The sequence below is a fragment of the Carassius gibelio genome, chromosome A20, assembly GCF_023724105.1.
Source record: "Carassius gibelio isolate Cgi1373 ecotype wild population from Czech Republic chromosome A20, carGib1.2-hapl.c, whole genome shotgun sequence".
Taxonomy (NCBI): domain Eukaryota; kingdom Metazoa; phylum Chordata; class Actinopteri; order Cypriniformes; family Cyprinidae; genus Carassius; species Carassius gibelio.
This window is the reverse complement of record NC_068390.1, coordinates 17514475-17530503: the sequence shown is the minus strand read 5'-3', so window position 1 is coordinate 17530503 and position 16029 is coordinate 17514475. Positions and strand designations below refer to the sequence as shown.

Genomic DNA, 16029 nt, shown 5'->3' with positions numbered 1-16029 from the left:
TGACCTAACATCAACCCAGAGCTTTAATGCCAAGACCAACAGGAAGCGATCAGAGGACTCACTTGTTTTGCAGCAGTTCATTTGCATGTCTGAGCAGAGAGACTTCAGGGCGCAGACTGTGTTCACTGTTGGTCAGATTACAAATGTGACTGCGCAGCTCTTGCTCGCTCTGTCTGCTCGCCTGCAGCTCTCCCTTCAGCTTCCTCATTTCTTGTTCCAGCCTGTGGAGCAGATGGAGATCACAGTGCAAATGTACTTGAAAAGTAACCATCCTCCACAGTCCAGCAAACGTATTAATTTTGAGCTGAATCATTCAGCACTTATAGAAATGAAATAACATAAACATACTTCAGCATCTGCTCAGCGTGTGGGTTCGGAGGACTCGGGGGGATGTTTGACGAGCACCTTTCAGCAGGGTCCCCTGTTGTGTTGATGGCTTTGGGGGCTTTCTGCCTCTTCTCCCCTTTGCTGTTAGGGATATTCACTGAACCTCGATGCACTTTAGGCAAGGAGCTCTTGGAAGGTTTTTGAGCTTTGCTGCTCTGATCCTCCTGAGGTAGGTTTTCAGTCATTTCTAGCATGGATGCAGAGTCCAAATGAAGTTCCCCTCCACGGTGCTTGAGTCCTGGGGTTTGTTGACTTATATCTCTTTCGGGTCTCACAGGAAGTCTGTGGATTTGAAGGCAGTCTTCCATGGTTTGTTTGTCCTCTGAGGTGATGGAATTGGATGGACACTGGTATTGCATCGGCCTAGATTTGGCCACCTTATATTTGGGATCTGTATAAAGACAATTTTACATTTGTGAGATTCATCACTTTTTCTTCTTTTTTTAATGTACTTCATACTTTGAATTAGATTAGATTACTAAATTGAATTGCAAATTATGTCACGATTATTTGAGCAATATTAAACTATTGAACTTTTTAGAAAGACATCTTGAAAATAGCTACATATTATATGATACTGTAAAATACATTAAACATACCTTCCACCCACAATTTTGGGTACAGGTGGGTGGCAGGAGGTAGGGATTGTTGCAGGAGATCCATGTGGACATCGTTCTCGCTCTGAACTGATTTCTGAGGGCGCAGCTTAAACATACTGGAGAAGTAGCATGTTGCATCAAATCCCATGTACACTAATGGATAACCAATGCTGGAAGAAATTATTATACCATGTGTTACATTACAGTACGAAACACTGCTGGTAAAATTGTTGTTTATTTAAAACCCCATATTACATTCAGCTCTAAAATAAATTGGCAATCAGAACCTACCAGTGTGCAGCAAATAGATGGGACAGATTTGCATTAGGGCTTTTCAGGTCCCGCAACCGTAGAGAGGCCTCCATATACACTAACAGTATCCATAATGTCACAGATGACATACAGATTCCCTTTTCTGCAAATAAATAAATAAATGATGTGTGTATAAAATGGAAAGTAACACACTCTATTTAACTGATATACCATGCACACTATGTATGTGTAAATAAATGTATATAATGTTTATATCCCTAATAGCCTAACAGGGGCACAATGACTCCTGTAAGTGATAATGAAATGGCAATTAGATTATAGGGCTCACCTGTATGCCACATATAGTTGAGTAAGACATATGTGCTGGCTGCAAAAAACAGCCAGTGTAAGGGTACAAAAATTAAACAGAATAAGTCCAGGGTAAATGCCGCACACACAAAAACCACACAGATGGCCTGTTAAAGAAAAGCAGAGGTTAATTTGTTTAATATAAATGTTTTAAATGGTCATTTGAAATTCAAATAAATGCAGGAACAACACGATATAAATAAAAAAAGAAATGGGAATAAGAACATTCATTTGTAATTATAGATCAGGGTTTGTTATTATTTTTAAAATTAAACAATAATTAAACAATACAATTGAAAAAAAAAAAAAAAAGCCTACCAGTCCATGACAGTGGAATGTGGTGTAGACTGTCCCCAGAAACAGCCAACATGGCCACAGGTATTCTAGTCTGAACTCCAGAATAAAGTCAGCTAACAGCACCAGCATCCAGACGATCATCAACTTCAGAACAGAGTAGGCGCTGAAAACAGGACATTTCAAATGACTTACCATTAGAATCTTTTTTTTTTTTTTTTTCTTTTGAAAAAATAAGAATCAGTTTTACAGATACAGGGTGTCACTTGAATTAATGTGAATTATTTTTAACTGAGTAGGGAAAAATAATACGACAATTTGATCACTATGAAATAGCTTTTTTCTAAAGTCAAATCAGACTGTCAAAACGGAAGTCCTTGTACAACTACAAAACTCGCCTTCTCTGTTTATACTTTTCATGTCACAACTTCATGTTGAAAGAATGACCAAAAATATGTTTCTGTATTTCAAAGGAAAAGGGAACCAACATATACGTGAGATGTAAAGGCACAGAAAACAATCTCTTGAAGACGTTACAGTCCATGTTTTGGTCGCACAATCCCATCGTGTTCCATTCCTTTGTTCGAGCTTTCTGCCTTCCACATCCCTTTGTGTTTGGTAACCACGGCAACATCTCATCTTCTGCATCAGCACCTAAACGTCGAATCTACAGTGTTGCCATGGCTATTTAAAGAACAAGAAACCGTTTCAGGACAAATCCGCGCACGTTCGTTTCACTATAAAGCGTGTAAACACAGCAGGCTTTTGTCCAGATCACTACACTAAGAGACGGGGTTAGTTCATAGTAGGCTACACTGCTGTGTGTTTACCTCCCTAGAAACACTAGTCTGGAATCAGCAAACCTGATCAAACTGAAAATGCACCAACAATTTACGAACACAGCTCTGAATCCTATCAAATATTAAATTAATTGAAAAATCAGCATAATTTACGGCATATTGTGCAGCAAAATAAGCCCAGTGAAAAATTGTATTACATAAACGGCATTCCTACGCGCATATTGTCTAGTCAGAGGCCCTTGTCAGTTTGTCTGTGTTTCCAGACGTTATATTCTCATGAAGAAATAACATGTAAGATGACGCTGCATCAAATAACATTAATAACAACTAGGTTTACTAATACCAGAACGTTAAATAAGTAAAATACTGAGTTCGGTTAATATGCAGCGCTAAATTCAATCGGAGGATATTTTCATTATCAAAATGTTTTGTTAGCAATATGGCCCGATTCACTGTTTTTATAAGAAATGTTATAGATTCGGCCTTGTATGCATCCATTAAATCACAGCGAGCATTAGCTCTGAACTGAGCCTTGATTTGTCATCATATCAGGAGATGCTGTTTATTTATTGTTTGCGTCAATCCGTTCAGCGCGCTATGAATAGCCAAGCGCGAGCCGTCCAGGTGAAAATGAATAAGAGCAATAACAAAACAACAAAGCAGCGCGCGGCGTCATACCTTTCGGAAATCTTCTCTGTGAGCTTAATCTTTTTCATTTTCCGTAGCCTGCCTATGTCCATGTAGCGTTTCTTCATATTATGGCTTCTGGTCCCTCTGGCTATTTAGTCCATTAAACAGGTAATTGTAGTAAGACTTGAGGTCTCATTTACAGTAACCTGAGCAGAAGCGCTTTGTGCGTTAGTGGAGGTGGATGTGCGCACGCTCGAGAACTTCACACACAACCCAGCGCCACGATGAGGTGCGTGCAAGTACATCTGCGCTGTTTGGACAACAAGGGACTCCGAAATGATGCAAATACATCGTGGCCACATAGATGCGCTATACATATACATACATACATACATACATATATATATATATATATAGTATGTTAGTGAGGCCAATTCTTAGTGAACTATTTAAATAATAAACAGCCATATCTCTATTTGCTTTGCTTTGATTAGGCTCACAACGGAGAGGACAGAAAGACAGACAAACAGACAGATAGATAGACCTGTATCATAGCCGTGTTAAGTAACTAAACAAACTGGATGTAAAGGCTCAATGTCTGACACAAAATAACACTTCCTCTTACTTCCACATGATGGTCTTCTTAGGAAACCAAAATAGAGGAAACATCACCTCATCTTTAGAAAGTGGTGTATAGACAGTCAGTTTTACTAGGTGAACTCCTAGGTACTTCCAAGAGTTCACCGCACCACTTTCCCTTCCTTAATCAAGGCCTGCTGGATATTTTGGAAATATACTGTGGTTCACTATTTTGTGGCTTCTTTTCCTCATTCCACAAGGTAAAGTCTTTCACCAATATTCTGATTACAGACACATCTCAATTGTCTGAATGACCCATCATACCCTTGTGCCATTTTGAGAACGTTTTTTATATTTTTTTTATTTGATGATTGTATATTATGCATACAAATCACACTGTCATCAACCATTTGCTTTCAGTTTGTATACAATTCCGAAGTGTTGGAAAAGAAATAAAACAATTTATTGTTTCTTTCTGCAGCTACAGCCATTTTCCATGCAAAAACATGTTTCATTGACCATACTGTCAAAACACAGCAAATATTCAAGTAGCTGTCTTTGAAACATAAGCAACATAAAGCACTTGAAAATTATAATTCTTTCAGATGAAAAATGTATGCAACACAATAATGATAACAGGCAACATCCTGGTACCCAGTCTTCTATACATTTCAGTTACTTCCGTTTGTGCGATTGTGCTGAAATAACCTCCACATCCATCTGCTTCCACAGATTGCAGGGTCTTCTGTCAGATTCAGACATTTATTTCTGGGTGATGGGGAATGAATTCTGGTCCATCAGTTCACCTACTCGCTCCTGGAGAATCTGCACGACTTCAGCTAGGATGAAAACGTGTGTGTCGTCCAAATCCTGGATAATAAATTTCTTCCCCAATGCAGATGTCTCGTCCAGATATAGAAGAAATTGCTTCATAGCTGGGTCACTGTTTGATATTTTAAAAGGAGAATCATAAATGATGGAGCACTGCAGCATGACTTTATTTTTAAGATTTAAAAAAATCATAATAATAATAATAGTTGTTAAACTTGATAGGTCCAAGGTGTCAGTTACAGATGGCACTGAAGAAATACTATAGTCAGTCAACCACGATTATTTTTTTAATTGTTTCCACAACTATGTAACACTTGTGGAAACTGCTCCATGAAGATTAAAACGGCTTTGACTACTGACCTCTTCATCTTTTGTAAGTGTATATGATTGCAAGTAGATTTTAAAAATTCATGTTTAATTCTAAGTTTTTAAATTTGAATCAGAAAAAAATAATTGTTAAGGAATACACCTTTAAATCGTTGTATTTAAAACTTACCATTCAATGAGAACTCCTTTTAAGACATTAACCATTTTGGACGGGATGGGTTAACAGTTCTGGTTCTTCAGTTAAAGCCTTAGTATCTACAAATGCAAAATTGTTCTGAACATTAGAAATAATAACAAAAAATTAGCAGGTTACCATGAATGTTTGTAATCTTTACAAACGTTTCACATACTGAGACGTATCTCCAAACATAAATACGAATCCTATAAAGACAGAAACCAGCGGTATGAAAAATGAAAGAAAATGAAAATAAACTCTTACATGATTTTTTGTGTTTATCTGTCAATTTGTTTTAATCCAAGTGTCCACCGTCTAATAACAATAGTCTTCCTCTACTACTGACAGACGTTTGATCTGTGCACTCTACTGCCCTCTGCTGGCCTGAAGCGCACTGCTGCTATGAAAAGAGAAAGCTATAGGATTTTAATACACAGGTGAATCACAATAAATTATAATGTCGTGGAAAAGTTCATTTATTTCAGTAATTCAACTCAAATTGTGACACTCGTGTATTTAATAAATTCAGTGCACACAGACTGAAGTAGTTTAAGTCTTTGGTTCTTTTAATTGTCATGATTTAGCTCACATTTAACATATCAGAGTACTACTTCATTAGACCAAAAAAATATAAAAACATTTTTTTAGTGAACTGTTGGCCTTATAGAAAGTATGCTAATTTACTGTACATTTACTCAATACTTGGTAGGGGCTCCTTTTGCTTTCATTACTGCCTCAATTCTGCGTGGCATGGAGGTGATCGGTTTGTGGCACTGCTGAGGTGGTTTGGAAGTTCAGGTTTCTCTGAGAGTGGCCTTCAGCTCATCTGCATTGTTTGGTCTCTTGTTTCTCATCCCTCTTGACAATAGCCCATAGATTCTCTCTGGGATTCAGGTCTGGTGAGTTTGCTGGCCAATCAAGCACACCAACACAAAGGTCATTTAACCAACTTTTGGTGTTTTGGCAGTGTAGGCAGGTGCCAAATCCTGCTGGAAAATTAAATCAGCATCTTAAAAAAGCTCGTCAGCAGTAGGAAGCATGAAGTGCTCCAAAATTTCTTGGTAAACGTGTGCAGTGACTTTGATTTTCAAAAAACACAAATGGACCAACACCAGCAGATGACATTGCACCCCAAATCATCACAGACTGTGGAAACTAAACACTGGACTTCAAGCAACTTGGGCTATGAGCTTCTCCACCCTTCCTCCAGACTCTAGGACCTTGGTTTCCAAATGAAATACAAAACTTGCTCTCATCTGAAAAGAGGACTTTAGACCACTTCATAACAGTCCAGTTCTTCTGCTCCTTAGCCCAGGTAAGACTCCTCTGACGTTGTCTGTGGTTCAGCAAATTCCTTGACATGTCTGTGTGTGGTGGCTGTTGATGCCTTGACCCCAGACAGTCCATTCCATGTGAAGTTCACTCAAATTCTTCAATGGATTTTGCTTGACAATCCTCATAAGGCTGCAGTTCTCTCATTGGCTGTGCATCTTTTTCCTTCCGCTCAACTTTCTGTTTAAATGCTTGGATACAGCACTCTGTGAACAGCACGCTTCTTTGGCAATGAATATTTGTGGCTTACTCTCCTCGTGGAGGGTGTTAATGATTGTCTTCTGGACAACAGTCAGATCAGCAGTCTTCCACATGATTGTGTAGCCTAGTGAACCAAACTGAGAGACCATTTTTAAGGCTCAGGAAAACTTTGCAGGTATTTTGAGTTGATTAGCTGATTGGCATGTCATCATATTCTAATTTGCTGAGATAGTAAATTCATGGGTTATTGTTAAATGTGATCACAATTAAAAGAACCAAAGTCTTAAACTAATTCAGTCTGTGTGCATGGAATTTATTGAATACACAAGATTCACAATTTGAGTTGAATTACTGAAATAAATGAACTTTTCCACAACATTCTAATTTATTGAGATGCACCTGTAATGTAAAGTTAGGATACACATCTTTATTAAGTGTGATAAAGATGTGGCAATAATTTTGTCTTGCACATACTCGGCATCAATATAAAAGTAGTATGGTCCTATGCAAGTACTACAATTCATCCATTATTACAAAAATAGTGGCATATTACAGCCAACATCAGTACCAATCTGTGTGTCTGAGGTAGGGATACAAAGAAGGCTGGTGAGTTAAGAAAAAAAGGCTAGTTTTCAGTTTCATCAAAGAAAAATAAATAATGTAAATAAAACTTACTTCCTACAAATGACTGACATTTTAAATATAATAAACTTGATACTCATTTCTATTTGTTATAGCTTCCAGTTAAAATAAATGGCAAAAAGTGCTCAAATGACTGAAATGAAATACAATACAAGGCAATGCTGAAGCGGGCATTAAAAGTTAAACCCAGAGGTTTTAACGAAAAGCATATTCATATTGGCAATAATAAAAAAACATGAAAAGAAAAATCCACTTGCAATGAACTTTTCATTCATAGTTAACACTATAGTTAAGAATGTAATGGTTGAATCCTCAAGAGGCAATGAAATGAAATGGCAAGAGACCGGATTTGGAGTGTGGACTTTAGAGTTCACTTAATACTCTGTCCTCCAAGAGCATCTTGAATAAACTGTAAAGTACGTTTATAAAGAAATGAGTCCTTTTTTTCTGGCTTGCAGATGTTGAGGTGATCAACATCCACCTGAATGAGGTCCCCAATACCCAGATCTGAAAAAGAAAAAGGAGAACTTGTGCTTTCTGATACCAGGTACCTAAAACTGCTCATTTTTTATGTAAGAACGATACATCATAATCCCGCTTGTTGTTCAATTATTCTGACCTACCTGCTGACTGAGAAGGAACTACCAATATTTTGAGCATCGGCCCAATGGAGGTTGGCAGAGTTTCTGCAAAGCTAAGGACCTTAAACTCTTGTTCCATTGTAATGTTCAGGAATTTTTCATTCAAGTCCCGTAATGCTGGAGAGTCTGAGTCGAAACAGATGAACAGAACAACGATTTGTAAATGAGATTAAGTATCAATCTGAATCTTATCAGGTGAAATTTATATATAAATATTTAGGAGGGATGACAGAAATCACATTATACCTCTACATAGTTCTTTTACTTCGATGGAGGGAAAAAGGAGATATCGGACATTGACAGAATACCCTGCCATAAACGTGCCGTGATGAGGAACGCTGTAGAACAGAATTCCCTTCGTGTTCTTGATCAGCGGACTGAGATCAGGATCTTTAGAGGCATCTAAGAGCATCTTTTTCACAAGTAAACCTGTGACACAAGTTATGAGTAAGAGTTACTCTAACAGTTATGTTATATATTTATCAGTTGAAATAGCAATTGCAAAATAATCTGTAAAAAACTGCTGTATTGCAAATAATTCAGACAGGTACACAATTATGATGGAGGTTGATTTACAAATATACTGTCATAGTTGGGTGCTGGTTATTTTAAGACCCATCATGGACTAACCTCCCATACTGTGGGCTACCCAGACCACAGGCCTTTCCCCTACACCTGCATCCTTCAATTTCCTCAGCAGTTCCTGACTCCTGTAGGCCAAGGACTTTCTGTACAGCACAAAAAGCAATGGAAAACATGGATATCGGGTATGCTAAATTGTGTTATATATATGTGCACATCTCTGTTTACATCTGACTGTTTACCTTTGGTTTTCAGCAGGACACTTTGCCTTCCAATCACTTAAATGGGTGTCATACTCAACAGACAGGATTCGGAGGTTTGGACAGTCTGCAGCCAACCATGACTGAAAAAAAAAGTAAAAAAAAAAAAAAGTTTAATTGCTGACTTTAGACTTCGCTCAGACTTTCAAAATAGCTCTGAGGCCCTGTCATGCCATTGTATTGCATATAATATTTGGGTGACTGTAAACTACTCATAAGTTTATTTAATTTTTTTTTAAATCTGACCTTGGGCCAGCATTCAGTGTAGTCCTCTCGAACCCCTTCCACCATGTCATCATCCGTCACGTCAAGATCCTTCTGGCGCCATGTTTTAAAAGCTGCCCCCAAGAGGCCATGCACGAAGAGAACATCAGCTTTGATTGGCTGGCTATAATATATAATATAAAGAATGGAAAACATGATTTATCCTCACTAAACAAAAGATATTTTCAGACACATTTGGCAAAGATGCATTAAATTGATAAAAAATGACAATGAAGACATTTCTAATGTTACAACAGATTTCAAATAAATGCTGTTCTTTTAAACTTTCTATTCATCAAAGAAACTAAAGTAAAAATGTATCACGGTTTCCCCAGCACAATTGTTTTGAACATTGATAAGATGTTTCTTGAGCAGGTAATCAGCATATCAGAATGATTTCTGAAGGATCATGTGACACTGAAGACCGGAGTAATGATTTGAATTGCCAATTCAGGAGTAAGTGAAACTTTAAAAATATGTTACCAAAATAAAATTCAGAATATCACAGTTTTTACTCTATTTCTTATGCAGACTGGGTAAGCATAAGAGGAAGTTCAAATAAGCATGCATACTTTGTGCGGCATTGTGGGTGCAATATGTAAACACCATCCTGGTACTTCTGTTGTACAGCTTCTCTGTCCAAATTGGCTAATGCACGGGCAGCAAGAGATGCCTGCAAGATGTATGGTGACTGGATCATCTCAGCTAGGACAGACACCCAACCTAAAGGTCAACCACAGAAGAGAATAAAGAACTACTCTTTTTCAACTCAAAATCAAGTTCATGAATCAGTTGTTCTAAAGTACAACGCTAACCTGACTGTACTATGGCTGTGTGCAAGCTCTCATTCAGGGCGAGATTTCCAATAATTCGCACAATGTTGTGCTGAATTTTTGGAGAGTCTCTGCGAAGCTGGTAGACTCTTTGCAAGAGCTGCAGTCCTCCATTAGCGACAATGTGATCACAATGACTGTGGACCTGTGAACAAAGAACTCTCAAATGCTTTGAACGGATTCGTTTATTACCAACAATGAATAAATCCTTGATTAAAAATGATCAACTGAAGGTACACATCAAGAATGTCATCAAAACATCACTCAACACACCCAAGCATCCTGTCCTCTTTGATCACTGCTTACTTCCTTGCTACACAAACACATGTCACTTTGCAGAGTTTGTAAATCTTCACCTTTGAGTGCTGCACCAGGGCCTGCAGGCAGAACGTCTCCACCTTCTCAGAGGGAGTGGAAGTCAGACTTTGGGCATAGGGCAACCCATTTCCTCCAAAACACCATAGCCCTCCCTATAATCACAGACCAAAATGCACAGCTAACATGGTGGCACTTTTATATGAATTTAAATTTGATTAAATTAAGTACACCCATTCACTTTTTCAGCATTCTTGATTCCAGAAGTGATTTTCCAATAGGGATTTAAAAATGACTTGCATTACAAACTTTTGATTCGAAGCAAAACAGTGTGTGTGTATATATATATATATATATATATATATATATATACACAGTACAGACCAAAAGTTTGGACAAACCTTCTCATTCAAAGAGTTTTCTTTATTTTCAAGACTATGAAAATTGTAGAGTCACACTGAAGGCATCAAGGGCTATTTGAGCAAGAAGGAGAGTGATGGGGTGCTGCACCAGATGACCTGGCCTCCACAGTCACCGGATCTGAACCCAATCCAGATGGTTTAGGGGTGAGCTGGACCGCAGACAGAAGGCAAAAGGGCCAAGAAGTGCTAAGCATCTCTCAGGGAACTCCTTCAAGACTGTTGGAAGACCATTTCAGGTGACTACCTCTTGAAGCTCGTCAAGAGAAGGCCAAGAGTGTGCAAAGCAGTAATCAAAGCAAAAGGTGGCTACTTTGAAGAACCTAGAATATGACATATTTTCAGTTGTTTCACACTTTTTTGTTATGTATATAATTCCACATGTGTTAATTCATAGTTTTGATGCCTTCAGTGTGAATCTACAATTTTCATAGTCATGCAAATAAAGAAACCTTCTCATTCAAAGAGTTGTGTCCAAACTTTTGGTCTGTACTGTATGTATATATTGTTATTCGATGATGTTATTCTCAATGCTTCATAGCGGGTGGGCGCTAAAGTGTTCTTTTGGCATGATTTGTTTTGATTTTCTAATTGGAGGAGATTTCTTTGCAGAATCATGGGTAAAGCAATTTTTTCACCAGGTATTCTGTGCTGAATGGTTATTTCAAATAAATAAGTTGAAAAATAAATTGGGCCGATGACTTCATCAGAAGCATATTCCATTGATTAACTAACCTTGTAGCTCACAGTCAGTATTAATACTGATACTTAAGTATTAATAAAAAAAACTATGGAGAAAAAGGCAATTTTTATTTCTGGAACTCAACTTTTGCACTCTGTAGCTTGAGTGTGTATGTCTCACCCGTTGAGAGGCTAGTGATTGGCTGCTCTCTCTTAGTGCCAGAGAAGTGAAGTACTTCACACACTGATCCACCTCCGACTGGGGCAGAGATGCCAGTAACTGCCTAAGCCCATCTTCTATTGATATATCCTGTAAACGCACCAAACATTAGCTAAAGTAACTGACATTACACAGCAATTCAATTTGGTTATAGTCTGAATGACATCTACCCACATCTTCAGTGTGCGGCAGTGGAGGAGGAGGGAGAAAGAAGCGCAGGTCCACGTTAGGTATGCGGGCGAGAGCCACAGCTGTGCGCTGATCTATCACCTGTGCTGCAGTCTGGTACTGATAATCTATGATGGACAGGACATAAGAGTTAGTGATGTGCCTTTTCTCTAGTGGGCAAAGGGATCTGCATAATAGAAATAGGTTTTGATGAGCAAGAACAACATGAGTTTTCAGTAAAGTCTGACAATCTTAACATTTTATGACATTTTATTAAAAAAAAAAAAGATTTAGAGGTGTGCTGCCATCTCTCACCCTGCCAGTGGTGATTCTGGGCCAGTTCCTGCACCGCCTGCTCTCTCACGGCCCGGTCCAGAGAGCAGGTTTTCTTCAGTAGCACCCATAGTGCACATTCGTGAGGGTCTGCGTCTAGATGACTGAGATGCTCTGATAGAGACAAACACCAACACCTGCTTATTTAACATCATACAGAGACATCATAGAAATTATCAATGTTTATTTATAGAGCACTTTTATACTTTTTACATATTTATAGAGATTTAAACACGAGGTTTAGAAACGTGCTGTACAATGAATAAAAGTATACCACCGAATTTAAACGGAACAAAATACGGAGATGATTGAGAAAAAATAAATAAACAAGCAATAGACAATCAGCTTAATATAAGAGACCCAAAATAATATAACTCAAGTAATGATAAAAACCAGGGAGAATAGATATTTCTTAGAAGAAATATAGTATGTAGTATGTACTTATAAAGTCTATGATATGAAAAGTTGTTATGAAGAGGTTTACAAATTAATGTTTTTATTTAAGATTTTATAAGCTGCCTTTATTTAATCAAAAATAGTCATACGAAACAGAAATATAACTACAACTTAAACAACTGTTTTCTATAAAAAAAAAAAAACAATTACAGAATTTTCAGCAGCTAATACCTGAATATTATTTGAAAACAGTAGTGTTGAAAATCATATTTCTTCAGGATTCTGCATTTATTTGACAGTTCACAGTCACTTTTGATCAATTTAATCCATACCTCCTAAATAAAGGTATTTATAAAAAAAAAAAAAAAAAAAAAAAAAAAAAAAAAAACACTTTTCAACAGTAGTGTATATTATAAACTACTCTTTAGCTTCAAACCTGGTGCCAAGTATGCTGCCATAAAAAACACATTATGCATAAGAACAGAACAGAACAGAAAAGACAAGAAAAGTAAGATACCTGCCCTATTTAAAATAGAACTACAATCCATGTCAGTTCCTCTTTGTGCAGCTACAGGTGACACTGAGGTCAGAAATACTCTCAGGCTATGCAATAAACCATACTGGCCCCAAATGTTTTTTCCAAGCATGTTCTTTATTAGAACTATGCTGTTTGTTACACATAGTGCCTACTGTCAACAAATATTTATTTTCAGTATTTTATAACTACTCACCATCCAAAGGGTGAAGAAGAACTCTTGATGAAATTTCAAGAAACTTTCTAGCTGCTTTATGAAGTTCCTTCCTGGTCTTCAGAGTGAAGCCTGGAAAAAGAATAATGTATGTTGTGGATAATCAATAAGTTCCAGGGCTGTTTTAATATCAAACAATATATCTAAAGTATCCTAAAAAAATACAATCTAAACTACTCTAAGACAGGGATACAAAACCCATTCAACAACTTGACAATTACTGCACTGATGTCTGAACAAATAACTGTATGTCCTATTATTTTAGTGCTGTTTCAAAGCGTCTCATTTATATCTCTAGCAAGTACTTCTCTTAGCGTTTTGGGGACCACCACTGAGTTCTCAAGTTACTAACACTTTTAGGATGAAGCGTTGATTGTAGGGTATTCCTCTTTTGCAAGTTGCTTTTGAGGAATAAATGTAAATGCAAATGAATCTTTGGGCTCACTGATATTTACAAACTCTTTCAAGCACAAACACACACACACAAGTGTTAAACCTTCAAGAATGTACCAGAAGCAAGGCTCTCCTCTTCTCTATTAGTGGTGTGAGTCAGGTAGATGTAGGACTTGTGCTTCTCCTGGAGTATTGCACTGGTGTCGATAGTGATGGCCTGGTTCAGAGTGACCATCTCGTATGTGATGAAAACACAGCCTCTGTGAAAGCAAACCTGATAGAAGTCAGAATATGTTTCTGGGAAGGGTAACAAACCTGGCTTAAAAGATATATCACTTTTAACAACTGCTTCCACTGACATTCCCTCTGTGCTGTATTATATTGTATTATGTATTGTATTATTTTCTTAATGGTTTGTGTAATATATGCAAAACAGCACAAATAATAAACCTACCCCAATACTATTGCTCCTGTCATTTTTGCTATTCTTCCTAAAGACAAAAAAAAGAGAGTTTAACATTCAGAATTATTCAGTTAAGCATTCAGAATAAATCTGTCAATTTATCTAAACAAATGAAATGTGAATTATATAAGGACACATACGAAGGTAGTAGCACAAAAAAAAAAAACATATATTTTTAATTTATAATAAATATACACTACCATTTAAGAGTTTGGGGTCAGTGTGATTATTATTATTGTATTATTATTAATATTAATTTTTAAATTTAAATTTAAATTTAATGTTTTAAAGTCTCCTGTGCTCAACGATGCTGCATTTATTTGCAAAAAAAAAAAAAAAAAAAATATATATATATATATTACCCACTTTCTATTAGAATATATTTTAAAATGTAATTTATTTGTGTGATGGCAAAGCTAGATTTTCAGCAGCCATTACTCCAGTCTTCAGTGTCACATCATTCTAATATACTGACTTGTTGCTCATTATTAAACGAAATTGTGCTGCTTAATCTTTTTTTTTTGAAAAGAAAACCATGATAATTTTTCACGATTCTCTGTTGAATAAAAAGAACAGAGTTATTTGGAAGTGAAATCTTTTGTAACATTATACAGTGCATGTTTTACTGTCACTTTCAATGCATCCTTGCAAAATAAAAGTATAATTTTCTTTTAAAAACTCTATTGAACAGTAAATATGAATTATTTTGGTTTTTATTTTACGTTTATCTTTATAAAGTTGCAATAAGTGGTTAAAATGTATTCAGATATGCCAAAGTTACAAACAATAAAAACAAAATGTAGGCCCTGTTTGGTAAGTATTCGTGGACAAATACATCAAAGCAGTTTCAAATCCAAATGGCATTATTTTGGGCATCATAAACACCATAAATGCTGTCTTACTAAGGTCTCTCCATGGCAGTGCTCTCCTCACAGCAGGTCCAGGTCCAGGTCCGGTTGTGCTCAACCTCCGGACGCGGATCAGTCGCAGGGCGGACGCAGACATTAGCGGCTTCACGCGCTGAATTCCGACGATTGCACAAATTAATGATGGCCAGAGGACCGGTGAGACATATATGCCCACCGTTTACCACTGCTGGCGATTAATGGTTATCTTCTTACGTCGATTATAACCTAAATACTTCACATTTAAGAATAGAGGTGGTGGAGTGATGACATGCCAGCAGTCACTACTGTAAGCTGATCTCTCTCTACTCTGTTTTTGAAACAGTTTACGAAACGCACTTCTTTACCTTTAGAGAATGCTGATATTGATACTGCTCTAAAACATCTTAATTTTATATTAATTCATCATTTGATTTGGTGTAATGACCAGTCGGCTTCCACGTAAAAAGCCGAGTTAACGTTAGTTGGATAGTATTCAATCGAAATTCAATCTCTGCGTCCAAGGTTAACATTTAACTACTGAAACAGTACGTTAAATGTGCCGTTTACCTATAAAACATAAGTTCCTTCCAATAGACGCGGTATAAAAGATCGCTTTTGACAGCAAATATAAACAGGAACTGTTTCAATTTGAACCAGTCTGTTTGAACGCATATTAACGTAGAGCGTCATTACCGTAAGTTACGCAAATGTCAATGTCACGCGTCAAAATATCCAACCGTAATACTCTAATGCGCACATACATTGTTTAGAGAAATAGGTTCAACCTTGTTTAGCTGGAAGTTTAATCAGTCTTCTCCAAACTGCTATACATTTAGACACTCTAATATGGCAGTCCAACACGTCAGAAGGACGTAAGCACATATTCTTTAATTTTATGGTACATAAAATTAATTATAATAATAATTATAATAATAATTATTTATATATATATATATATATATATATATATATATATATATATATATATATATATATATATATATATA

At 36.8% G+C, this 16029-nt stretch overlaps 3 protein-coding genes across 3 annotated transcripts; all 3 read right to left on the bottom strand.

Annotated features, from left to right (window-relative positions):
- Positions 1 to 42: 42 nt before the first annotated feature.
- LOC127938127 (macoilin-like) lies at positions 43 to 3673 on the bottom strand. Its single transcript, XM_052534553.1, has 7 exons — positions 3380 to 3673; positions 1926 to 2067; positions 1588 to 1714; positions 1278 to 1401; positions 987 to 1156; positions 349 to 778; positions 43 to 221 (listed from the first exon to the last, which is right to left on the bottom strand). The coding sequence occupies exons 1-7, from the start codon at positions 3454 to 3456 to the stop codon at positions 59 to 61; spliced, it is 1233 nt and encodes a 410-aa protein (XP_052390513.1). The 5' UTR covers positions 3457 to 3673; the 3' UTR covers positions 43 to 58.
- A 569-nt stretch (positions 3674 to 4242) lies between these two features.
- Positions 4243 to 5703, bottom strand: LOC127938128 (general transcription factor IIH subunit 5). The gene is made up of 3 exons (XM_052534555.1): positions 5508 to 5703; positions 5238 to 5323; positions 4243 to 4853 (listed from the first exon to the last, which is right to left on the bottom strand). Exons 2-3 carry the CDS (start codon positions 5270 to 5272, stop codon positions 4673 to 4675), a joined length of 216 nt encoding a protein of 71 aa, XP_052390515.1. The 5' UTR covers positions 5273 to 5323; positions 5508 to 5703; the 3' UTR covers positions 4243 to 4672.
- A 1369-nt stretch (positions 5704 to 7072) lies between these two features.
- LOC127939003 (protein SERAC1) lies at positions 7073 to 15723 on the bottom strand. Its single transcript, XM_052535973.1, has 16 exons — positions 15038 to 15723; positions 14127 to 14163; positions 13790 to 13932; positions 13262 to 13351; positions 12117 to 12248; positions 11808 to 11929; positions 11595 to 11723; positions 10355 to 10468; positions 9981 to 10143; positions 9738 to 9888; positions 9148 to 9289; positions 8884 to 8984; positions 8690 to 8787; positions 8306 to 8488; positions 8042 to 8185; positions 7073 to 7925 (listed from the first exon to the last, which is right to left on the bottom strand). Exons 1-16 carry the CDS (start codon positions 15138 to 15140, stop codon positions 7789 to 7791), a joined length of 1989 nt encoding a protein of 662 aa, XP_052391933.1. The 5' UTR covers positions 15141 to 15723; the 3' UTR covers positions 7073 to 7788.
- Between the last annotated feature and the right edge of the window lie 306 nt (positions 15724 to 16029).

Coding starts and splice junctions, on each gene's coding strand:
- LOC127938127 (XM_052534553.1), bottom strand. CDS start 3,456: ATGAAGAAACGCTACATGGACATAGGCAGGCTACGGAAAATGAAAAAG. Junction 1,715..1,925: donor CATTCCACTGTCATGGACTG/GTAGGCTTTTTT, acceptor TTTCTTTAACAG/GCCATCTGTGTGGTTTTTGT. Junction 779..986: donor CCCAAAATTGTGGGTGGAAG/GTATGTTTAATG, acceptor GTCTTTATACAG/ATCCCAAATATAAGGTGGCC.
- LOC127938128 (XM_052534555.1), bottom strand. CDS start 5,272: ATGGTTAATGTCTTAAAAGGAGTTCTCATTGAATG. Junction 4,854..5,237: donor AAAGGAGTTCTCATTGAATG/GTAAGTTTTAAA, acceptor AATATCAAACAG/TGACCCAGCTATGAAGCAAT.
- LOC127939003 (XM_052535973.1), bottom strand. CDS start 15,140: ATGTCTGCGTCCGCCCTGCGACTGATCCGCGTCCGGAGGTTGAGCACA. Junction 12,249..13,261: donor TCTTCTTCACCCTTTGGATG/GTGAGTAGTTAT, acceptor TGTCTCTATCAG/AGCATCTCAGTCATCTAGAC. Junction 11,724..11,807: donor CACTGCCGCACACTGAAGAT/GTGGGTAGATGT, acceptor GTGCGTTTACAG/GATATATCAATAGAAGATGG.